At 47.3% G+C, this 20,967-nt stretch overlaps 2 protein-coding genes across 7 annotated transcripts in view; one reads left to right on the top strand and one right to left on the bottom strand.

Annotated features, from left to right (window-relative positions):
• Positions 1 to 12,188, top strand: part of LOC129706091 (synapsin-3-like) — a 149,813-nt gene extending 137,625 nt beyond the window's left edge. The window contains exons 11-14 of the mRNA XM_055650063.1: positions 4,421 to 4,567; positions 5,698 to 5,785; positions 7,528 to 7,813; positions 9,444 to 12,188. Coding sequence (XP_055506038.1) covers positions 4,421 to 4,567; positions 5,698 to 5,785; positions 7,528 to 7,813; positions 9,444 to 9,576 — 654 coding nt within the window. The 3' untranslated portion in view covers positions 9,577 to 12,188. The remainder of the gene's footprint in view (positions 1 to 4,420; positions 4,568 to 5,697; positions 5,786 to 7,527; positions 7,814 to 9,443) is intronic.
• The window catches only part of fbxo7 (F-box protein 7), a 46,006-nt gene that overhangs the window by 9,988 nt on the left and 15,051 nt on the right, over positions 1 to 20,967 (bottom strand). For 4 of the 6 annotated variants that reach the window (XM_055650064.1, XM_055650068.1, XM_055650066.1 and 1 more), the window contains exon 9: positions 19,283 to 20,412. In XM_055650064.1, the coding sequence (XP_055506039.1) occupies positions 20,032 to 20,412 (381 nt within the window). In that variant the 3' untranslated portion in view covers positions 19,283 to 20,031. Of the gene's footprint in view, positions 1 to 17,485; positions 17,537 to 19,282; positions 20,413 to 20,967 lie in introns of those variants that run through there. The other 2 variants (XM_055650070.1, XM_055650069.1) reach the window with 2 other exon arrangements.

Below are 20,967 nucleotides of genomic sequence, written 5' to 3'. Positions count from 1 at the left end.
CTGTCCGACCTTCGGACCTTCGCTGACCACCACCCCTCCTTCTCACGGCCGATCATTGGATCGTGAGTTGGACGGGGCGCTGGACTTTGCGCGCGGCCCCCCTCCCCGGGCCAAAACTCCTCGGCTGGCCCCGCCGGCTGGACTTTGTGTGCAGTCCAGCACCCGGGGCCAACTCATCGTTCACCCAGCCACCGCCCAGTCCGTCTACTCCGCCAACCAATCACGGCTAATCTACCTCTCCCTCCTAACCCCATTCTCCTGCCTTCTCCCCATATCCCCGCCGACACCCGCACTAATCAACAATCCATCTAGCTCTGCCTTAAAAAAATCCATTGACTTGGCCTTTACCGCCTTCTGTGGCAAAGAATTCCACAGATTCACCACCCTCTCACCAAAGAAATTCCTCCTCATCTCTTTCCTAAAGAACGTCCTTTAATTCTGAGGCCGTGCCCTCTGGTTCTAGACTCTCCCGCGAGTGGAGACGCCCTCCTCCACATCTACTCTATCCAGGCTTATGATGGCTCCAGCTGATGTACTGATCTATGTTCTGCCACGCATGCATCCGAGTGGATGTCAGGCGAGGAGATCAGAGGCCAAGAGGCGACTCGCTGGATGGATGTCAGGTCGAGCCCCCGTCTTGGTGAACGGAGACAATGATTCATAGACCCAGGTTGTGGACAACAAACGCCAGACTCGTCTCTCTCAGGAGATGATCATTGACTGCCACCCAGTGGCAGCAAGAGCAAACACACACACTAAACCTATCAACATATCTGGGGAGGATTTCACTGGTTTTCACTGAAGGTAGACACAAAGAGCTGGAGTAACTCAGCGGAGAGAAGGGAAAGGAAAAAGAAGGGTTTCAACCTGAAACATCATCCAATTCCTTTTCTCCACAGATGCTGTCTGACCCGCTGAGTTTCTACAGTTTTCTTTGTCCATCCTCTCAATATATCCATCTCCTCAGATAGATGAAAAGCTGGAGTAACTCAGCAGGACAGGCAGCATCTATGGAGGGTGACGTTTTAGGTCGAGACCCTTCTTCACACCCATCTTGGGTCCATCTCAGGGGTAAGCCATTTAGAACGGAGATGAGGAAACACTTTTTCTCACAGAGAGTGGTGAGTCTGTGGAATTCTCTGCCTCAGAGGGCGGTGGGGGCAGGTTCTCTGGATACTTTCAAGAGAGAGCTAGATAGGGCTCTTAAACATAGCGGAGTCAGGGGACATGGGGAGAAGGCACACACGGGGTACATTGGGGATGATCAGCATGATCACATTGAACGCAGTGCTGGCACGAAGGGCCGACACACCTACTCCTGAAACACATTGTCTATCTCCTAACATACCCACACACATACACACACACACACACACATACCCACACACACACACACACACACACACACACACACACGCGCACACACACACACACACACACACACACACATGGACTCACACACACACGCACACGCACACACACACACACACACACACACACACACACACACACACAGGACAATTTCACATTTATATATTTCCACCAAGGCAATTCACCTACAGAGCTGCACAACTTTGGGAGTGTGGGAGGAAACCGGAGCACCCGGAGAAAACCCAGGCAGTCACGGGGAGAACGTACAAACTCCATACAGACAGCGCCCGTGGTCAGGATCGAACCCTGGTCTCTAGTGCTGTAAAGCAGCAACTCTACCGCAGCGCCACCACTGGCATTCAATGTGATCATGGCTGATCATCCACAATCAGAATTCCACAGACTCAACACTCTCTGTGAGAAATAGTGTTTCCTCGTCTCCGTTCTAAATGGCTTACTCCTTATTCTTAAACTGTGTGTGGCCCCTGGTTCAGGACTCCCCCAACATCGGGGCGATGTTTCCTGCCTCTAGCGTGTCCAAACCTTTAATAATCTTTTATGTCGGTCGGGGGGGGGTTAGTAGGGAGTGATGAACCCAATGGGCCGAGTGGCCTGATTCTGCTCCTATCACTTGTGAAGAGTGTGTAGAGCATTTCAGCAGAAATAACATTTTTGCTTTAAATGACCATTTTCTCGTTCCCACACGTGGCATCTATTTGGAATCTCGAGCTTAAAGGACGTGGCATCCACGTTCGTCATCGATGCTGCCTGACCCGTTGAGCTATTCCAGCATTTTGTGCCCTCTTACGGCGTTAAAGAAAGCCCATCGTAGCGCGTGGGATTTACCCAGACGCCATTCTCAGAAAAGGCAAACAAAATAATCATTCCCAGAAACCCAATGCTGTGTTAAACTGCAAGGATTAGCGGTGGTGCCAGGATTAAGGGCTGGCTGTGCTAGACACACAATCCTTTTATGGATCGCTGGGGACATTTAATGTTCAGCTCCCTTTTGCCATAAGCTCCAGGGAGACCAAAACGTACACAGACCTGAGCAGGTAGGAGGAGGACATTCAAACGAACGCGGGCAGCTTCGACTTTGAACGGAACAGTGACACATGGAACTCAGCATTCTCCTGCCTTTGTCACACAGAGAGTTGTGAGTCTGTGGAATTCTCTGCCTCAGGACGTGTGTGGAGTGGAGGCTTTGGCAGATTGGGGAATTACGGAGACGTGAAGCTGTGGTGGAGGACAAGTTGATCCTGGTGGATCAGCTATGGCTTGTACACTCTGGAGTCTAGAAGGATGAGAGGGGATCACATTGAAACATATAAGATTGTTAAGGGTTTGGACACGCTAGGGGCAGGAAACATGTTCCCGATGTTGGGGGAGTCCAGAACCAGGGGCCACACACAGTTTAAGAATAAGGGGTAAGCCATTTAGAACGGAGACGAGGAAACACTTTTTCTCACAGAGAGTTGTGAGCCTGTGGAATTCTCTGCCTCAGAGGGCGGTGGAGGCAGGTTCTCTGGATCCTTTCAAGAGAGAGCTAGATAGGGCTCTTAAAAATAGCGGAATCAGAGGATATGGGGAGAAGGCAGGAACGGGGTACTGATTGGGGATGATCGGCCATGATCACATTGAATGGCGGTGCTGGCTCGACGGGCCGAATGGCCTACTCCTGCACCTATTGTCTATTGGCCAGTGTAAGTTGACCCGTTCCGAATCCACGAAAGGCAAATCAGGCTAATTTCTAACTGGCAACAGACTAGGAATTGTGGAAGAGCAAAGAGTCTATGTGCAAAGATCACTCAGCCAAAGTCATCAAAAATTGTAAGACCAGCTTGCAGACATTTGGAACAGAGAACAATACAAACACAGAGTGCTGGAGTAACTCAGCGGGTCAGGCAGCATCTGTGGAGAACATGGATAGGTGACGTTTCACAGAGTGCTGGAGTAACTCAGCGGGTCAGGCAGCATCTGTGGAGAACATGGATAGGTGACGTTTCACAAAGTGGTGGAGTAACTCAGCGGGTCAGGCAGCATCTGTGGAGAACATGGATAGGTGACGTTTCACAGAGTGCTGGAGTAACTCAGCGGGTGCCACAGCATCTATGGAGCTAAGGAAATAGGCAACTTTTCGGGCTGAAACCCGTAAGGGTTTCGGCCCGAAACGTTGCCTATTTCCAGAAGGATTTCGGCCTGAAACGTTGCCTACTTCCTCAGCTCCATAGATGCTGCTGCACCATAACTCAGCGGGTCAGGCAGCATCTGTGGAGAACATGGGTAGGTGATGTTTGGGGTCGGGACCCTTGCACGGATCACCTTTTTCTGAAGAAGGATCTCGACCCAAAATGTCGCCTGTTCCACTCCATAGGTGCTGCCTCACCCGCTGAGTTTCTCCAGCATTTTTGTCTACATTCTACATTTCCTTATCATCGTCTAATTTGATCTGTCATTTTCACACCTTCCCCATCCATATCTCTAGACTCCCTCTCCCCTGACTCTCAGTCTGAAGAAGGGTCTCGACCCAAAACGTCGCCCATTCCTTCTGTCCAGACATGTGCACTTTAACCACATGTGATTTTTTTTCTATTACATATCTCAAATTGTGCAGTACAGAGATATATAAATAAATGCAATGGGCTGACGTGTAGTACGCAACGGAGCGGAACATGGGCCTTTCCTTCATCCATTTCAGTAACCGGACCAGACCCGACCCGCAGTGTAATCAACGTTGCAGGGGAACAGTTTGTGTTAATAAATTATAATTCTGAAAATGAGGAGATTTTTCCCAAATAACTTTTATTTTTACGAGGATGTTTCCGTAACCGGCTTCCAGTCTCCGCACCAGTATCTTTGCTCCGCTACGGGATCTTTGGTGCAGAGACGGAAGCCGGTTACGGAAATGGGGCCGAAAATGACCCGTGAATCTGCCCATGACCGCACTACGTCTATTTCGTCGAGTGGACTATCTTGCTCGCTGTAGGATCTTTGCCATGCACTCTGGTTACTGAGCTGACTACATGCTCTCTGCTGCTCTCTGCTGTAGGTGATGGACAGCGCCATGCCTCTCATTGGGGAATACATTGAGGAGGACAGACAACTCATAGCGGAGTTGGTCATTGGGAAAATGAACCAGGTCCTCTCTGAGAACGCTGACGTATCTCAGCAACAAGCTGGGATGACACTGAACAAGGTTAGTGGTGTGAAGCCTCTCTTAAAACGTGGATTCCAGGGAAAGCAATTTGTCAGGGAGTTGCGAATGTCTGGGATTTTCAACTTCCTAGGGCGATGGACACTCAGCCATTACGTATATTCACAAGTTCCTAAGTTCTAGCAGCAGGATTAGGCCATTCGGCCCATCGGGTCTACTCCGCCATTCAATCATGGCTAATCTATCCCTCCCTCTCAACCCCATTCTCCTGCCTTCTCCCCTTCTCCCCCCGACACCCGCATTAATCAGTAATCTATCTATCCCTGCGTTAAACATATCCACTGACTTGACCTCCACAGCCGTCTGCAGCAACTTCCCAGCCTTGTAAATTGTGAATGTTTGGACTTTTCAGTTCCATACGGTGATGAACACTAATGCCCCTGCCCCACTAAGGTGATTTTTGTAGGCGAGTACAAGCGACTGGGCCACAGGGGTGTCGCCTGTATGGTCTCCTCAGTCGCCCAAACAGTCGTGCCTTTTTTCTGGTCACCGCTGGATTTTGAAATGTTCAAAACTTTTCGGCGAGTCAGTGCCCATGGGCTTGATGCCAATGATCGTAGCCTGACGTAGGTGATATCGCCAGGATGGCGTAGGTTGTCGCTGGTGCTGACTGCGGTGAACTCCATCGGCGACTACTCACGTCAACCAGCGACTGAATTGTCTTCAGTTGTTGCCGACAGGGTCGTTGCTTGTCGCGGTTGGGTGGGTGGACGTAGGTTGTCGTAGGTGTGGTCGCAGGTCGACGTCCTAAAGGGTCGCCAGTTGTCGGTAGCTTGCCGTCGACTAGGTGGTTGGTCCTGGTGGACATTGTCGTAGGGTGGGGGGGGGGGGGGGGGGGGGTGGGGTCCAGTTGCCGGAGTTTCGCCGATCTGCTAAGAGTCGCTGAAAAAATCGCCTAAGTGGGACATGCCCTGAAGTCATTCAATATATTCTCGAAGATGATGTTTATATATTTTATGCATGATTTGGGAATGCAGGGTTACAGGGGTGATGCAGTGGAGGCCGGGATCATATCACCCATTGTCTTATGTAGTGGCACAGTATACGATCAAGGGACATACTGTTATTTTTCATACTCCTAGCTTCATTTTAATTTCTTAAATCCTCCACAGGTCCAGCCTCCATCATCAAAAACCCCGACTCAAACAGGGACCAATGCCCAGTGGGGCCAGACAACACAAGCCCGTCCTGTACCTCAAGGTGAGTCTAGTATCAGCGGCAATAATTCAACATAGGTTTAAACCAGTGGTTCCCAACCTTTTTTTTGGCCATGCCCCACCTAATCACCTCTAAAATCCTGATGCCCCCCCCCCCCCCATGTGGTGATATATAATTCTTATAATTTAAAAAGTGAACTCCATTTCAACTGAAGAAGCTTAAAACACCAATACCTTGGTTTAAACAAGCTTCAAAAGAACATGGCATCCATGAAAAAGACAAATGAAATAAACAAAAGACAGTTAATGTTCTGAGCAAGAAATTACTAAAAAATTGTTAAAAAAAAAGAAAAAAACATTAGGTGGAAATTGCCCCCCTTAAAAATCAAATTGCCCCCCTGTGGGGCGTACGCCTCACGTTGGGAACCACTGGTTTAAACCGAAGACAGAGGCAAAAATCTGGAGTCACTCAGCGGGTCAGGCAGCATCTCCGGAGAAAATCGATGGGTGACGTTTCAGGCCAAGACTGGGATTATATCCCGAGTTACTCTTTGTGCCTTTTCTTGTTTTGAATTGCCTGCTAAGGGCACATGGAAAAAAAGACACAAAGTGCTGGAGTAACTAAATCAGCGGGACAGGCAGCAGCATCTCTGGGGAAAAGGAACGGGTGACGTTTGGGGTCGAGACTCTGCTTCAGACTGAGAGTCGGGGGAGAGGGGAAAGAGAGGTATCGACGGTGATGTGGAGAGATATGGAACAAATGATGGAATGAAGTGCAAAGAGTAATGATGATCAAAGGAAAGGTGGAGCCCACAATGGTCCACTACAGTATGTATCTATGTATCTACAATATGTCTCTATGCAGTTGTACAGGGCCTTAGTGAGACCACACCAGTACGTATCTATATATCTACAGTATGTCTATATATCTACAGTATGTCCCTATGTATCTACAGTATGTCTATGTATCTACAGTATGTCCCTATGTATCTACAGTATGTCTATGTATCTACAGTATGTCTCTATGTATCTACAGTATGTCTCTATGTATCTACAGTATGTCTCTATGTATCTACAGTATGTCTCTATGTATCTACAGTATGTCTCTATGTATCTACAGTATGTCTATGTATCTACAGTATGTCTCTATGTATCTACAGTATGTCTATGTATCTACAGTATGTCTATATATCTACAGTATGTCTCTATGTATCTACAGTATGTCTATGTATCTACAGTATGTCCCTATGTATCTACAGTATGTCTATGTATCTACAGTATGTCCCTATGTATCTACAGTATGTCTCTATGTATCTACAGTATGTCTATGTATCTACAGTATGTCTCTATGTATCTACAGTATGTCTATGTATCTACAGTATGTCTATGTATCTACAGTATGTCTCAGTATGTCTCTATGTATCTACAGTATGTCTCTATGTATCTACAGTATGTCTCTATGTATCTACAGTATGTCTATGTATCTACAGTATGTCTATGTATCTACAGTATGTCTATGTATCTACAGTATGTCTCTATGTATCTACAGTATGTCTATGTATCTACAGTATGTCCCTATGTATCTACAGTATGTCTATGTATCTACAGTATGTCCCTATGTATCTACAGTATGTCTATGTATCTACAGTATGTCCCTATGTATCTACAGTATGTCTATGTATCTACAGTATGTCTATGTATCTACAGTATGTCTCTATATATCTACAGTATGTCTCTATATATCTACAGTATGTATCTATGTTCCATCTTTTGCCTCCATTGCAGGGAGCTCTCGGCAGCAGCCGAGTCCACAAATGCAGCGATCCAACACGGCACCCCAGAGGAGGTCCTCACCGCCAGGGCAGCAGAGCCAGGCTCCGCTCACGGGCCCCGGGCAGCAGGACAAGTCGCCAGGGTCGGGTTCAGCTTCCCCCAAGCAGATCAAGTCAGCCGGTGCATCGCCCAACCAGGCACCCAAGCTGGGAGGAGCCTTCTCTGGCCTGCAGGGCAAGCTCCCCGCCCTGCCCGGGGCCCCGCAGCCACATAGTACACCGTCCCAGCCCCAGCTCAAGTAAGTCGTGAGTCTGAACCTTACCAGGCACAAAATGCTGGAGTAACTCAGCAGGACGGGCAGCATCTCTGGAGGGACGCATTGGGTGACGTTTCGGGACGATTCTTTAGGCGACTTGGTTGCCGGGGTGTCACCTGTATGGTCTCCTCAGTCGCCCAAAGTGTCGAAGCGTTTTTCTGATCGCGCGGGATTTTGAAATGCTCAAACCTTTTTGGCGACTGTGGGCTTGACGCCAATGAGCGCAACTTGTCTTCTCCTGACGTAAATGCCGGTCCCGACTTTGGTGAATTCCATTGGCGACTACCTACGTCAGCCGGTAGCGGCAACGGAATTGTCTTACCCTTGTCGTAGGTGGACGTACTAATGGGTCGCCGGTTATCGTTAGCTTGCCGTAGCTTGATGTCGACTAGGTAGTAGGTTGTCGTAGACATTGACATTGTCGTGGGGGAAGGGGGGAGTCCAGTCACCGGTTTCTCAGCGACCTGCTACGACTATGACATTCGCTGGCAGCTGCCGAAAAATTCGCCTAAGTGGGACACGCCCCATTACTCAAGGGTTTTGTGTCTCTAAACAATAAACCTGCTTTGTTCCCACAAGAGAAATAACACAACAAAGTATGCCAATGAGTGAAGTTTTGGCTGCAGAGAAATCTCTGTGAAAATAGAATGTCTGTACCTGGTACACAATTAGACAGCAAATCCTATCCGATCTACTAAACCCGTCCTCTTAATTCTGATTAAGTTATTTCTGTGTACAAAAGTCTGCAGCAGAGTGGAGATTTCTAAAATATATTCAAAGTCATGGATAGGATAGCTGTAGTGGAATGTGGACCAAACGTGGGCAAATGGGTTTAAGAAGGAACTGCAGATGCTGGAAAATCGAAGGTAGACAAAAAATGCTGGAGAAACTCAGTGGGTGCAGCAGCATCTATGGAGCGAAGGAAATAGGCAACGTTTCGGTCCAAAACCCTTCTTCAGACCTTCTTCAGTGGGCAAATGGGACTAGCTTAGATGGGGCATCTTGGTCGGCATGGACGAGTCAGGCCGAAGGGCCTGTTTCCGTGCTGAATTAGTCCATGAAGTAGGAGACGTTACCATTTTTGCCAATGTGGCACTATTTAACTATCAGATCAGTCTTGGCCCAACAAATTATAGGAGAGGTTCACAAGTTATAGGATTAGAATTAGGCCACTCGGCCCGTCGAGTCCACTCTGCCATTCAATCATGGCTTATCTCTGCCTCATAATCCCATTTTCCTGCCTTCTCCCCATAACCCTTGACGCCCGTTCTAGTCCCGTTCTAACCAAGAATTTGTCTATATCGTCTCTATTCTTTTAGAGCCCTATCTAGCTCTCTCTTGAAGAAAGCATCCAGAGAACCGGCCTCCACTGCCCTCTGAGGCAGAGAATTCCACAGACTCACAACTCTCTGTGAGAAAAAGTGTTTCCTCGTCTCCGTTCTAAATGGCTTACTCCTTATTCTTAAACTGTGTGGCCCCTGGTTCTGGACTCCCCCAACATGGGGAACATGTTTCCTGCCTCTAGCGTGTCCAAGCCCTTAATAATTTTATATGTACAACCAGTCTCGGAGCTAATGGAAGCCTGCAGACGCTTTTCATTTTTTCCTTTCAGCAAATCCCAATCTTTGACGAACAGCTTCAGCGTTTCCGAGCCCGCCCAGCACGCCGTCTCCAACGAAGACGAGGCGAAAGCAGAGACAATCCGAAACCTGAGGAAATCCTTCGCCAGCCTCTTCTCCGATTAACTCTTCGCCACGACGTTTCAATTTCCCAGTCGGCGGAAGGGGATGCGTGGAGGTGCGGCCGGCTGCCAAAACCGCAGCGTGGGTTTAACGGGAATGTGGCGGTGGGGAGAGGCGGGAGGAGTGGGAATGCTAACGGCCTTGCATGGATGGCAAGGGGCTGTGTGCTTTGAGGGATAGTTTCCCCAGCTGGGGAGGGGGACAGAGATGCTGGCAAGTTGGGGTGCGTGCAGGTGTAACTGTGTGTGTGGTGTGAATAATGTGCACTTTATCTCCCGCTGCAGATGTTGAATGTCAAACGGAATGCTGTCACCAACCAGAGAATCACTATTTATTTGGGTTTTTTTAAGAAAAGTCTTGTTTAGTTTACCGAGGTACAGCGAAAAGCTTTTTGTTGAACGCAGAATGTATGCAAGAAAGCGTACAAGAAAGTGAAATGTATACAAGACTGCCTGACAATAAGTTCCTTTGGGATAGTGGGCCACCCGTCCACTTAAATCACTGTCTTCCCCTCAAACATTTTAATCCCATGCAGAATTTGAAATCTCCTCTTGAAGCACGACTCTTATTTCTCTCCAGAATTAGGTCATATTCAGTATCATTTATTTCACTGCTTACGTTGCTTGGTAACTTTGCTCCGCGTACAATAGATTTAAAGTGGTGATCGGTCAACAAGTCTAGTTTGTCGAGTCTTGGGAGAGAGATACAGCTCGGAAACAGGCCCTTTGGCCCATCGAGTCCATCCCGATCCACAACACCAATTCCACATGAATCCCGTTTTTTAGGAATTCTCTCTGCATTGCGATAGACGCATACACTTGTTGCAATATATCTGAGTGTGTTCGTGAAGTTTCGTATTAGCCTGAAACAATTGTTGGCGTTTGGCTGACATACAGGTGTCAGAGGTTACGGGGAGACGGCAGGAGAATGTGGTTAGGAAGGAGAGATAGATCAGCCACGATTGAACGGCGGAGTAGTTGGACTCGATGGGCCGAATGGCCTAATTCTGCTCCTATAGAAACATAGAAAATAGGTGCAGGAGGAGGCCATTCAGCCCTTCGAGCCAAGACCGCCATTCATTGTGATCATGGCTGATTGTTCCCTATCAATAACCCGTGCCTGCCTTCTCCCCATATCCCTTGATTCCACGACCTCTCTCTTAAATCCATCCAGTGACTTGGCCTCCACTGCCCTCTGTGGTGGGGAATTCCATAAATTCACAACTCTCTGGGTGAAAAAGTTTTTTCTCACCTCAGTCTTAAATGGCCTCCCCTTTATTCTAAGACTGTGGCCCTTGGTTCTGGACTCACCCCACATTGGGAAAAATTTGCCTGCATCTAGCTTGTCCAGTCCTTTTATAATTGTATATGTTTCTATAAGATCTCTCCTCATCCTTCTAAACTCCAGTATTTTCAATCTTTCCTCACATGACAGTCCCACCATCCCAGGGATCAATCTCGTGAACCTATCACTTATGAACATGCCTAGTTTGCAGACGAATAGGCATCAAGATTCACGTGTCACCTAAATAGTCACACAGCACAGAGACAAGCCTAGTGTCCATGCTGAACAAGATGCCCCATCTACACTAGTCCTATTTGCCTGCATTTGGCCCATATCCCTCTAAACCTTTCCTTTCCATGTCGCTGTTCAAGTGTCTTTTAAATCGTTACAGTTCCTGCTTCAACTACCTCCTCCGGCAGCTCGTATACCCACCTCCCTCTGTGTGAAAAAGTTGCTCCTCAGGTTCCATAGACAATAGACAATAGGTGCAGGAGTAGGCCATTCGGCCCTCCTAGCCAGCACCCCCATTCACTGTGATTATGGCTGATCCTCCACATCCAGTATCCTGTTCCTGCCTTCTCACCATATCTCCTGACTCCGCTATCTTTAAGCGCTCTATCTAACTCTCTCTTGAAAGCATCCAGTGAATCAGCCTCCACTGCCTGGGTAAACTCCACTGCCTCACAACTCTCTGGGTAAAAAAGGTTTTTCCCCCATCTCTGTTCTAAACGGCCTACCCCTTTATTCTTAAATCTTTTAATCTTAAATCTTATTCTTAAATCTTTAAATCTTAAACTTCTTTTCCCTCTCTCCTTAAACCTACGTCCTCTGGTTCTTGATTTCCCCTACCTTAGGCAAAAGACTATCAACCTCGTCTACTCCCCTCATGGTTTCATACACCACGACACGATCATCCCTCAGCCTCCTGCATGCGAGGCATTAAAGTCTGAGCCCACCCAACCTCTCCCTGTAGCACAGGCAACGATTCCTGGCAACAGCTTCATAATTCTTCCCTGTGCTCCTTCCAGCTTAAAGGACAGAAACACGATCTTCAAACGATGTATAATTACCATATAACCATATAACAATTACAGCACGGAAACAGGCCATCTCGGCCCTACAAGTCCAGGCCGAACAAATTTTGTTCCCCTTAGTCCCACCTGCCTGCACTCGTACCATAACCCTCCATTCCCTTCTCATCCATATGCCTATCCAATTTATTTTTAAATGATACCAATGAACCTGCCTCCACCACTTCCACTGGGAGCTCATTCCACACCGCCACCACTCTCTGCGTAAAGAAGTTCCCCCTCATATTACCCCTAAACTTCTGTCCCTAATTAGAACAACATTTTTTACAGGCAATGTGATAATGACAGATAAACCAACCCCAGTCACCCCTCTATACATCACAAGGGACCACAAGGGACAGTTTACAGTCATTGGAATGCAGGGCTTCATCCATCAATAAATAAATAAATAGGTGATCTACTACATAAGTAAAATGGACTTTACACTATCTAAACTACTAGATGTAAAATTTAAAATCTTTTAACTTTAAAAAAAAAAATCAGGAAAATTATTGACACTAAAATTTCTCATTTTGCTTTCTCAAACTGTGAAGTTTGCTACAGAGAGACACACAGAGTGCTGGAGTAACTCAGTGGGTCAGGCAGCATCTGTGGAGAACATGGATAGGTGACGTTTCACAGAGTGCTGGAGTAACTCAGCGGGTCAGGCAGCATCTGTGGAGAACATGGATAGGTGACGTTTCACAGATTGCTGGAGTAACTCAGCGGGTGCAGCAGCATCTATGGAGCTAAGGAAATAGGCAACGTTTCGGGCCGAAACCCTTCTGGGTTTCGGCCCGAAACGTTGCCTATTTCCAGAAGGTTCGGCCCGAAACGTTGCCCATTTCCTTAGCTCCATAGATGCTGCTGCACCATAACTCAGTGGGTCAGGCAGCATCTGTGGAGAACATGGATAGATGACGTTTCACAGAGTGCTGGAGTAACTCAGTGGGTCAGGCAGCATCTGTGGAGAACATGGATAGGTGACGTTTCACAGAGTGCTGGAGTAACTCAGCGGGTCAGGCGGCATCTGTGGAGAACATGGATAGGTGACGTTTCACAGAGTGCTGGAGTAACTCAGCGGGTCAGGCAGCATCTATGGAGCTAAGGAAATAGGCAACGTTTCGGGCCAAAACCCTTCCGGGTTTCGGCCCGAAACGTTGCCTATTTCCAGAAGGTTCCGCCCGAAACGTTGCCCATTTCCTTAGCTCCATAGATGCTGCTGCACCATAACTCAGTGGGTCAGGCAGCATCTGTGGAGAACATGGATAGGTGACGTTTCACAGAGTGCTGGAGTAACTCAGCGGGTCAGGCAGCATCTATGGAGCTAAGGAAATAGGCAACGTTTCGGGCCAAAACCCTTCCGGGTTTCGGCCCGAAACGTTGCCTATTTCCAGAAGGTTCGGCCCGAAACGTTGCCCATTTCCTTAGCTCCATAGATGCTGCTGCTCCATAACTCAGTGGGTCAGGCAGCATCTGTGGAGAACATGGATAGGTGACGTTTCACAGAGTGCTGGAGTAACTCAGCGGGTCAGGCAGCATCTGTGGAGAACATGGATAGGTGACGTTTCAGGTCGGGACCTTCAGATTGACTTTGAGTCCCGAACTGAAACGTTAACTATCCACGTTCTTCGGAGATGCTGCCTGACCCACTGAGTTACTCTGGCACCTTGTGTCTCTCTTTGATAAACTAGCATCGGCTGCTCTTTGTTATACAAAGCTCGCTGCATAATTTTCCATTCATATTATTAAAATAATAACATTAGATGGTTAATTGTGTAAATCCAGCATGTATAATTGTGGAGAGCAGCAGCAAAAGCAATCTGTTCGGTTCAAGGCAAAATCCAAGCTATCAGGAGGGCGTCTGCAGTGACTTCAAGTAAATAGGATTCTCTAACTATTTGTCTTTTCTAATTGTAGCACGTCTTAACAGCTCCTCGTCACAATCCTGTCTGGCTGCCAGAAGATCTCAAATGTTTACTCTCTGTTACTTTGCAAAAGGACATATTCCTTTCTGAAGGCCATCAATAGTAGTTTAGTTAGCCATGCCTGCATGATTGTCTTGCAGCGAGATGTTTTTGCAATGCATTGCTTCTATCAAGTTGTTTTTCCCCCCACCATCCTTCACCAGACAAACATTTTTACCCGTCTTTGTTTCCTGAAAGTTAAATAATAGTTCCTCGGCTAAACAGCTGGTCTTAGAAACATAGTAAATAAGTGCAGGAGTAGGTCATTTGGCCCTTCGAGCCAGTGCCGCCATTCAATATGATCATCCACAATCAGTACCCCGTTCCTGCTTTTTCCCCCCACATCCTTTGATTCCATGGGCTATATCCAACTCTCTCTTGAAAACGTCCAGTGAATCGGACTCCACTGCCTTCTTATGGCAGAGAATTCCACAGATTCACAATCTCTCTGGGTGAAAAGGTGTTTCCACATCTCACTCCTAAATGGCCGACCTGCCTGTTCAGTCGAGAGCCAATGTTTGGGTTTGAGTCTCACGTACTTTCCCAAATGCAAGACACAATAGTTTATCCCCCCAGGAAGGTGGACACACGAAATGCCGGAGTAACTCAGCGGGACAGGCAGCACCTCCGGATAGAACGCTTCAAGTTGAGCCCCTCCTTCAGACCAAGGGTCAGGGGAGAGGGAAATGAGAGACGTTGAAGGGTGAGGAGTGAAGACTGACGGTGGAGGTACAGCCTTGTCTAGTACCAGGGGCCACAGTTTACGAATAAGGGGAGTATTTCTCACAGAGAGAGTGGTGAGTCTGTGAAATTCTCTGCCTCAGAGGGCGTTGGAGGCAGGTTCTCTGGATACTTTCAAGAGAGAACTAGATAGGGCTCTTAAAAACAGCGGAGTCAGGGGATATGGGGAGAAGGCAGGAACGGGGTACTGATTGGGGATGATCAGCCATGATCACATTGAATGGCGGTGCTGGCTCGAAGTTCTAAATAGCCTACTCCTTATTCTTAAACTGTGTGTGGCCCCTGGTTCTGGACTCCCCCAACATCGGGATCATGTTTCCTGACTCTAGCGTGTCCAAACCCTTAACAATGTTTGCACGTAGCTCACAATGACAAAAATATGCCATCCTTCCTGCTCCTACCTGAAAATCGGAAAAAGAGCCCACCTGAGGCAGGTAGAGGGCTATATAGACCTATTATAATCAAAAAATTATAGATTTATTAATTGAGTAGGAAAGAATTGCAGATGCTGGTTTAAATCGAAGGTGGACACAAAATGCTGGAGTAACTCAGCGGGACAGGCAGCATCTCTAGAGAGAAGGGTGACGTTTCGGGACCCGAAACATCACCCATCCCTTCTCTCCAGAGACGCTGCCTGTCCCGCTGAGTTACTCCAGCATTTTGTGTCCACCTTCGATTTATTATCTACTATTGGGTTCGATCAATGCATACTTTGCAACAAGTACTGGGACAAGAATTTACTTCCATCATCATCATCGGCGGTCACTCGAAGCGAGTATGACTGTCCTCTCATGGAGGAGGCCTGTGCGTGACTTTGTTTAACGTGGGGAGACTGGTGCACAGACAGCCACCCACACACACGGTCCTTGACAGATCTGGGTCAGGATCCAGTGGCATTGGGTCCAAGACGACCGGAGACCCTTCATCCGCCTTCCCAGCCGTTGTGACGCTCCACTAAGGTCAGCCATCGTCCTCCGCCTGTTCCACCGTTGACGTCTTGGTTCCAACCATGTGTTCCAGTACACAACACTCATCAGAATATTGAAGCATTGATCACCCTGCATCAGTCCATTGTGGATTTCGGATTGACTTCTTTATGGGTCTATGCCGATATAGCATATTCTTTTCAAATTTCCACAGATTGTTTAGTGATGAAGCTGTAATTTATTCTTGTGACGAGGAAGAATGTTGTAGGTGACCTCCGTGTTGTCGTAGTGTACTAACGTAAGCGTGACACTGGTTTCTTTCAGAAATAAAGTTGATCTTTTGTGCTCCGTGTGTGGCCGAGTTCTCAGATGTGTCTTTCTTTCCTGAAATCAACCAGTGACTTCAACCAGAAATCGCCGCAGATCCTTGCTTCTCAGCTGCACGTCCATGTACATGTTCCCAAAGTAAAGGCCTGCTCCATTGTCAAGTGTGAGGCCAAGCACAAACTGGAGGGACAACACTAGATTGGGCTTTTAAAGATAGCAGAGTCAAGGGATATGGGGAGAAGGGTACAAATTGTGGATGATCAACCATGATCACAGTGAATGGCGGTGCTGGCTGGAGGGCTGAATGGCTTACTCCTGCACCTATTGTAAGGGTTCCCAACCTGGGGTAAGGGGTAGGGTGGGGTGGGGGAGGTTATTGAGGGTGGTAAATGTTGCCTACCCAGGGGGTAAACTTGTTGATTCTGGATTTGTATATATTTGTTCTCATTAACTGACTGTGTTTGGTTCTGGTATACCGGTGATCTGTTCATCATTAGTTGTTCATAGATAAGTGAAATGACTTTGTTATGGGCTATTAAAGTTGCCTGGGGTAAACGGGATGCAAATGTTGGGAACTTCTGTCCTATTGTCTCTTAACAACTCATATTCCACTTGGGTAGCTTACAACGCAACAGTGAATCCGCCAATGTCCAAACACCCCACCCCTCCGCCTCTCTCTCCTGTGTCTCCTCACCTCTCAATAACCCCCCATCTATCTCCCTCTCCCTCATTTCACTCCGCAACCAACTCCCTTTAGTCTCCTTTCCATCTCTAGCCTTTGTCACTTACTCCACCCATCAATCCCCCTCACCTGTATCCACCTATCACTCGTCAGGCTTTAGCCAGCCGCCACCTCTCTTTTCTAACTTTCTCTCCCCTACTCCAATCAGTCTGAAGGATCCCGACTTGAAATGTTGCTTTTCCATTCCTTCCACAGATGCTGCCTGACCCACTGGGTTACTCCAGCATTTTACCCAAAGTACACACTTTAGTAGCACAAGTTTGCTGGCAATCACTGGGGTACATGCCATGTCTGAATTTGTCTCCATCCATCATTTCCTACCTGCCATAGACACAAAAAGCTGGAGTAACTCAGTGGGACAGACAGCATCTGTGGAGAGAAGGAACGGGTGACGTCAAGGGTCGAGACCTTTCTTCAGACGGAGATTTGCAGTTGATTGATTGAAAGACACAGCCTGGATACAGGCCCTTCGGCCCACCCCGTCCATATCTAATGTTCTATGATATCCCACTTTCTCATCCACTCCCTACACATTAGGGGGAATGTACAGAGGCCGATTAGCCTACAATCCCGCACGTCTTTGGGGTGTGCGAGTAAACTGGAGCCAACCCACGCGGTCACGGGGAATCGTGCAAACTCCGCACAGGCAGCACAAATCCAGGTCTCTGGCGCTGTGAGGCAGCAGCACTACCAGCTGCGCCACTGTGCTGTTCTATATGACCAGGTGGTAACTTAAACAGCAAGAAATACATGAGGCTGGTGAGTAGTTAAACTGTTACTTACTTTCATTCCCAGCAAGTTCTGGCTGAGTGATCAGCACTAGGTTGGGAGTTCTTAAGTTAAACCACGCAAGAACCAGCAAGAACTAATGGTCCGAAAAGTCTTTTTCATCAGGTTAAAAGAAGTCTGTAATGTAAAAGTACTTTTAGCTTTAACTTAAAGTGGAAGCTTTAAGATGCAATGAATATTCTTAGCTTAGAGCCTGTGTCCCTGGGTACAGGTGCACCCTAGGGTGGTGTCGGGGTGGGTGGCCCCAGCCCACTGGCCTTCTGTACAAAGCAAGCATAGAATGCATGGAGTTTATCGAGGGAGAGTCGCATCGTTGCCAGTGATTTTGCCCGACTTTGATTTGTAGCCCCTTACAGCATGCAAGCCTCGACACACTGAATGGTCATCTATGCGGTTAGACCGAGACTCCAACTGGGTCTGCAATTGTCTCCTGGCAAGATTGCTTTGCCAAGATTGCGCCAGGATTTCTTGTACTGTTTGGGATCACCACATCTGTACACCTCAGACGCAGTCTACACTAGGGAGTAGACCATCACACAAACCAACTTTCCTTCCAATGACTCCACCTACACCTCACGCTGCCTTGGCAAGGCCAGCAGCATCATCAAGGACCAGTCGCACCCCGGCCACTCCCACTTCTCCCTCTCTCCCATCTGGCAAAAGGTACAGAAGTGTGAAAAAGCACACCTCCAGATTCAGGGACAGTTTCTTCCCAGCAGCTATCAGGCAACTGAACCATCCTACCACAACCAGAGAGCGCTGCTGAACTACTATCTACCTCATTGGTGACCCTTGGACTATCCTAGCTTGGACTTTGCTGGCTTTACCTTGCACTAAACGTTATTGTTTTAATGGCTCGATTGTAATTATTCTGCTGACCAGATTGCACGCAACAAAAGTCTTTCACTGTACCTCGGTACACGTGACAATAAACTAAACTGACTTTAGATCTCACGGTTTATGGTTGGGGGAAAACTCAGATATCCACACAGTACATTAAGGTCTCTACCTCAACCAACATTGAAAAATTACCCGTGATGCATACGCATACACCAAACCAGCTTTAAAGCAGCAGTAAAAAGCTTTATCACTCGGGTCTGATGTGCTTATATGCATCTCAGATCATTTTTGTAACACAATGGACACCTTATTGATTTCTAATGTTTGTGACTTCACACACTTTGACGTGTAAAAGTAAAAACTTCATTAGGATTAAGTTTCTTTCAACATGACTGTTAGAAATCAAGTTAATGCCTTTGATTTCCTGAAAATAAATCTTCTAATTCTAAACAAAGGAGGACAAAGAATTGACAGAGTACACAGTGGTTGGACAGGCTAGATGCAGGAAGATTGTTCCCGATGTTGGGGAAGTCCAGAACAAGGGGACACAGTTTAAGGATAAGGGGGAAATCTTTTAGGACCGAGATGAGGAAAAAAAATTCTTACAGAGAGTGGTGAATCTGTGGAATTCTCTGCCACAGAAGGTAGTCGAGGCACAGTTCATTGGATATATTTAAGAGGGAGCTAGATGCGGCCCTTGTGGCTAAAGGGATCAGGGGGTGTGGAGAGAAGGCAGGTACAGGATACTGAGTTGGATGATCAGCCATGATCATATTGAATGGCGGTGCAGGCTCGAAGGGCCGAATAGCCTACTCCTGCACCTATTTTCTATGTTTCTATGTAGGAGTGTCTATAATCCAAAATAAATAATATCCACATCAGATAAAGCTCACAAACTCTCCTTAGAATGATCAATCATTGCAGTTGCTTGTGTGGTGTTTTGGCCAAATAATCTCAACAACAACTTCAGTTTTCCAGAAAGGATCATTCCACAAACATGTACATCGATTCATTCCCACGGACTTTGGAGTACATCGCTGTCACTTTAATAAGCATTTTTTCTCTTGCATGTAAAATACAGAGGTTGTAAGTTGGTAGTTTCTCCAAGCAAAAGACAGGTATCACATAATTATATTTAAAGGCACAAAGTGCTGGAGTAACTCAGTGGGTTTTCTTGAGACCACAGATAGGTGACGTTTCGGGTCGGGACCCTTCTTCAGACAAAATATATTACTTGTATTGTCCGAAGAAGGGCCTCGACACGAACGGCCACCCATTCCTCCTCTCCAGAGATGCTGCCTGTCCCGCTGAGTGAATCTGGCATTTTGTGTCTTATCTCACTCACATTGTTATTTTACAGACTAATTCTATAGCAGCTGTTTTCATTGTTTTGCATATTCTAAATTAACCCATTTTGTTTAAATGTACAACCTGCTCAGGCCCTTGCCCAGTCTAATCATCCAGAAAAAATTGCAGCAATGGTCCCAATTGTGCAAGTTAATTCCCTTCTCCCGAAATAAAATGCACAGATATTCAAAATGGCGGGGCAAATAAGCATTTAGATTACTTTTTCATATTTCCATCTGTCCTTACTTCACCCGTCAGCCTTGGATTGGCAAATGAATATACGTTAGTTCAGCAACCCATCTTAAGTTCAGTCACAATCATTTACAATCCTTTCTTTTAACAATAGAAGACAGACACAAGCTCGAGGTGCAGAAACTAACCATCCTTTAAGAACGCATAAGTCCAAAAGCTTCCAGGGAATGTTGTTAAATGATACCACGCCTTATGTTAGCCGACCTGCCTCCAGAGGATCTTCCTGGAAATCGGATGGCAGGGAATCCAGGCACGGCAGGCAACTGACCTGGCATGGAGTCTGGCGGGTCAAAGTGTGGTCTGAAAGGTGGCAGCGTTCCCGGCATTGGTCCCGATCCAGGCAGAAAGCGGTTGACCGGGTCTCCCCTGTGCGGCAGCTGAGGGTGCTCGTCGTATTCGCCTCCAATGATGCCGGGCGGGTAGAACTGGCGCGGCTCGAACTGGAAGGGGTTAAAGGGACTCGGCTGCCCGGGAAACAAGGGCAAAGCCGGCGGCAAATACAAGGGAAACCTCTGCAGCGTCTTTCTCCTCATCGCGTACTTCTCCTTGTAGAGCTTTGAAAACAAATGGTGATGTTTAATTTAGAACATCAGCACAAACTAATGGCAGCATCTCTGGATAAAAAGGACAGGTGACATCCTGTGCTGGCACCATTCTTCGAATTGCGGACAGCCTGCCCATAAGATAACTGGAGGAAAAGCACCTCAGATTCCATTTGAGTAGCTTAAAACCTAAATATATGAACATCGAATTCTCCAATTTTATGTAACTAATCTACACACACCCCCTTGTCCTATTTGTCCCCCTCTCTTCCCTGTGCTTCACCTGGATTCACACCCGTGTTTACCCCCCCCCCCCCCCCCTATTCCTTCCTCTGGCTTCACAATTTTCACCTCTTCTATCCTTATCGCGCACCTTGTCTTTTCACGTCCGGCCTTTGCCCAACTATCTGACACCCCTCAGGTGTATCCACCCATCATTCACCAGGCTTTGTCCCCCCCGTCCCCCCCTCTAACTTTCTTTTTCCCCTCCCCCAGCACCACTACGAGTCTAAAGAAGGTTCCCAACCACAAACGTTATCTAACCACGTACAAACTCTGCAGACAGCA

This window comes from Leucoraja erinacea, chromosome 19 (genome assembly GCF_028641065.1).
Source record: "Leucoraja erinacea ecotype New England chromosome 19, Leri_hhj_1, whole genome shotgun sequence".
Classification (NCBI taxonomy): domain Eukaryota; kingdom Metazoa; phylum Chordata; class Chondrichthyes; order Rajiformes; family Rajidae; genus Leucoraja; species Leucoraja erinaceus.
The sequence above is the reverse complement of the archived record's forward strand: the minus strand, read 5'-3'. Positions and strand labels throughout refer to the sequence as shown.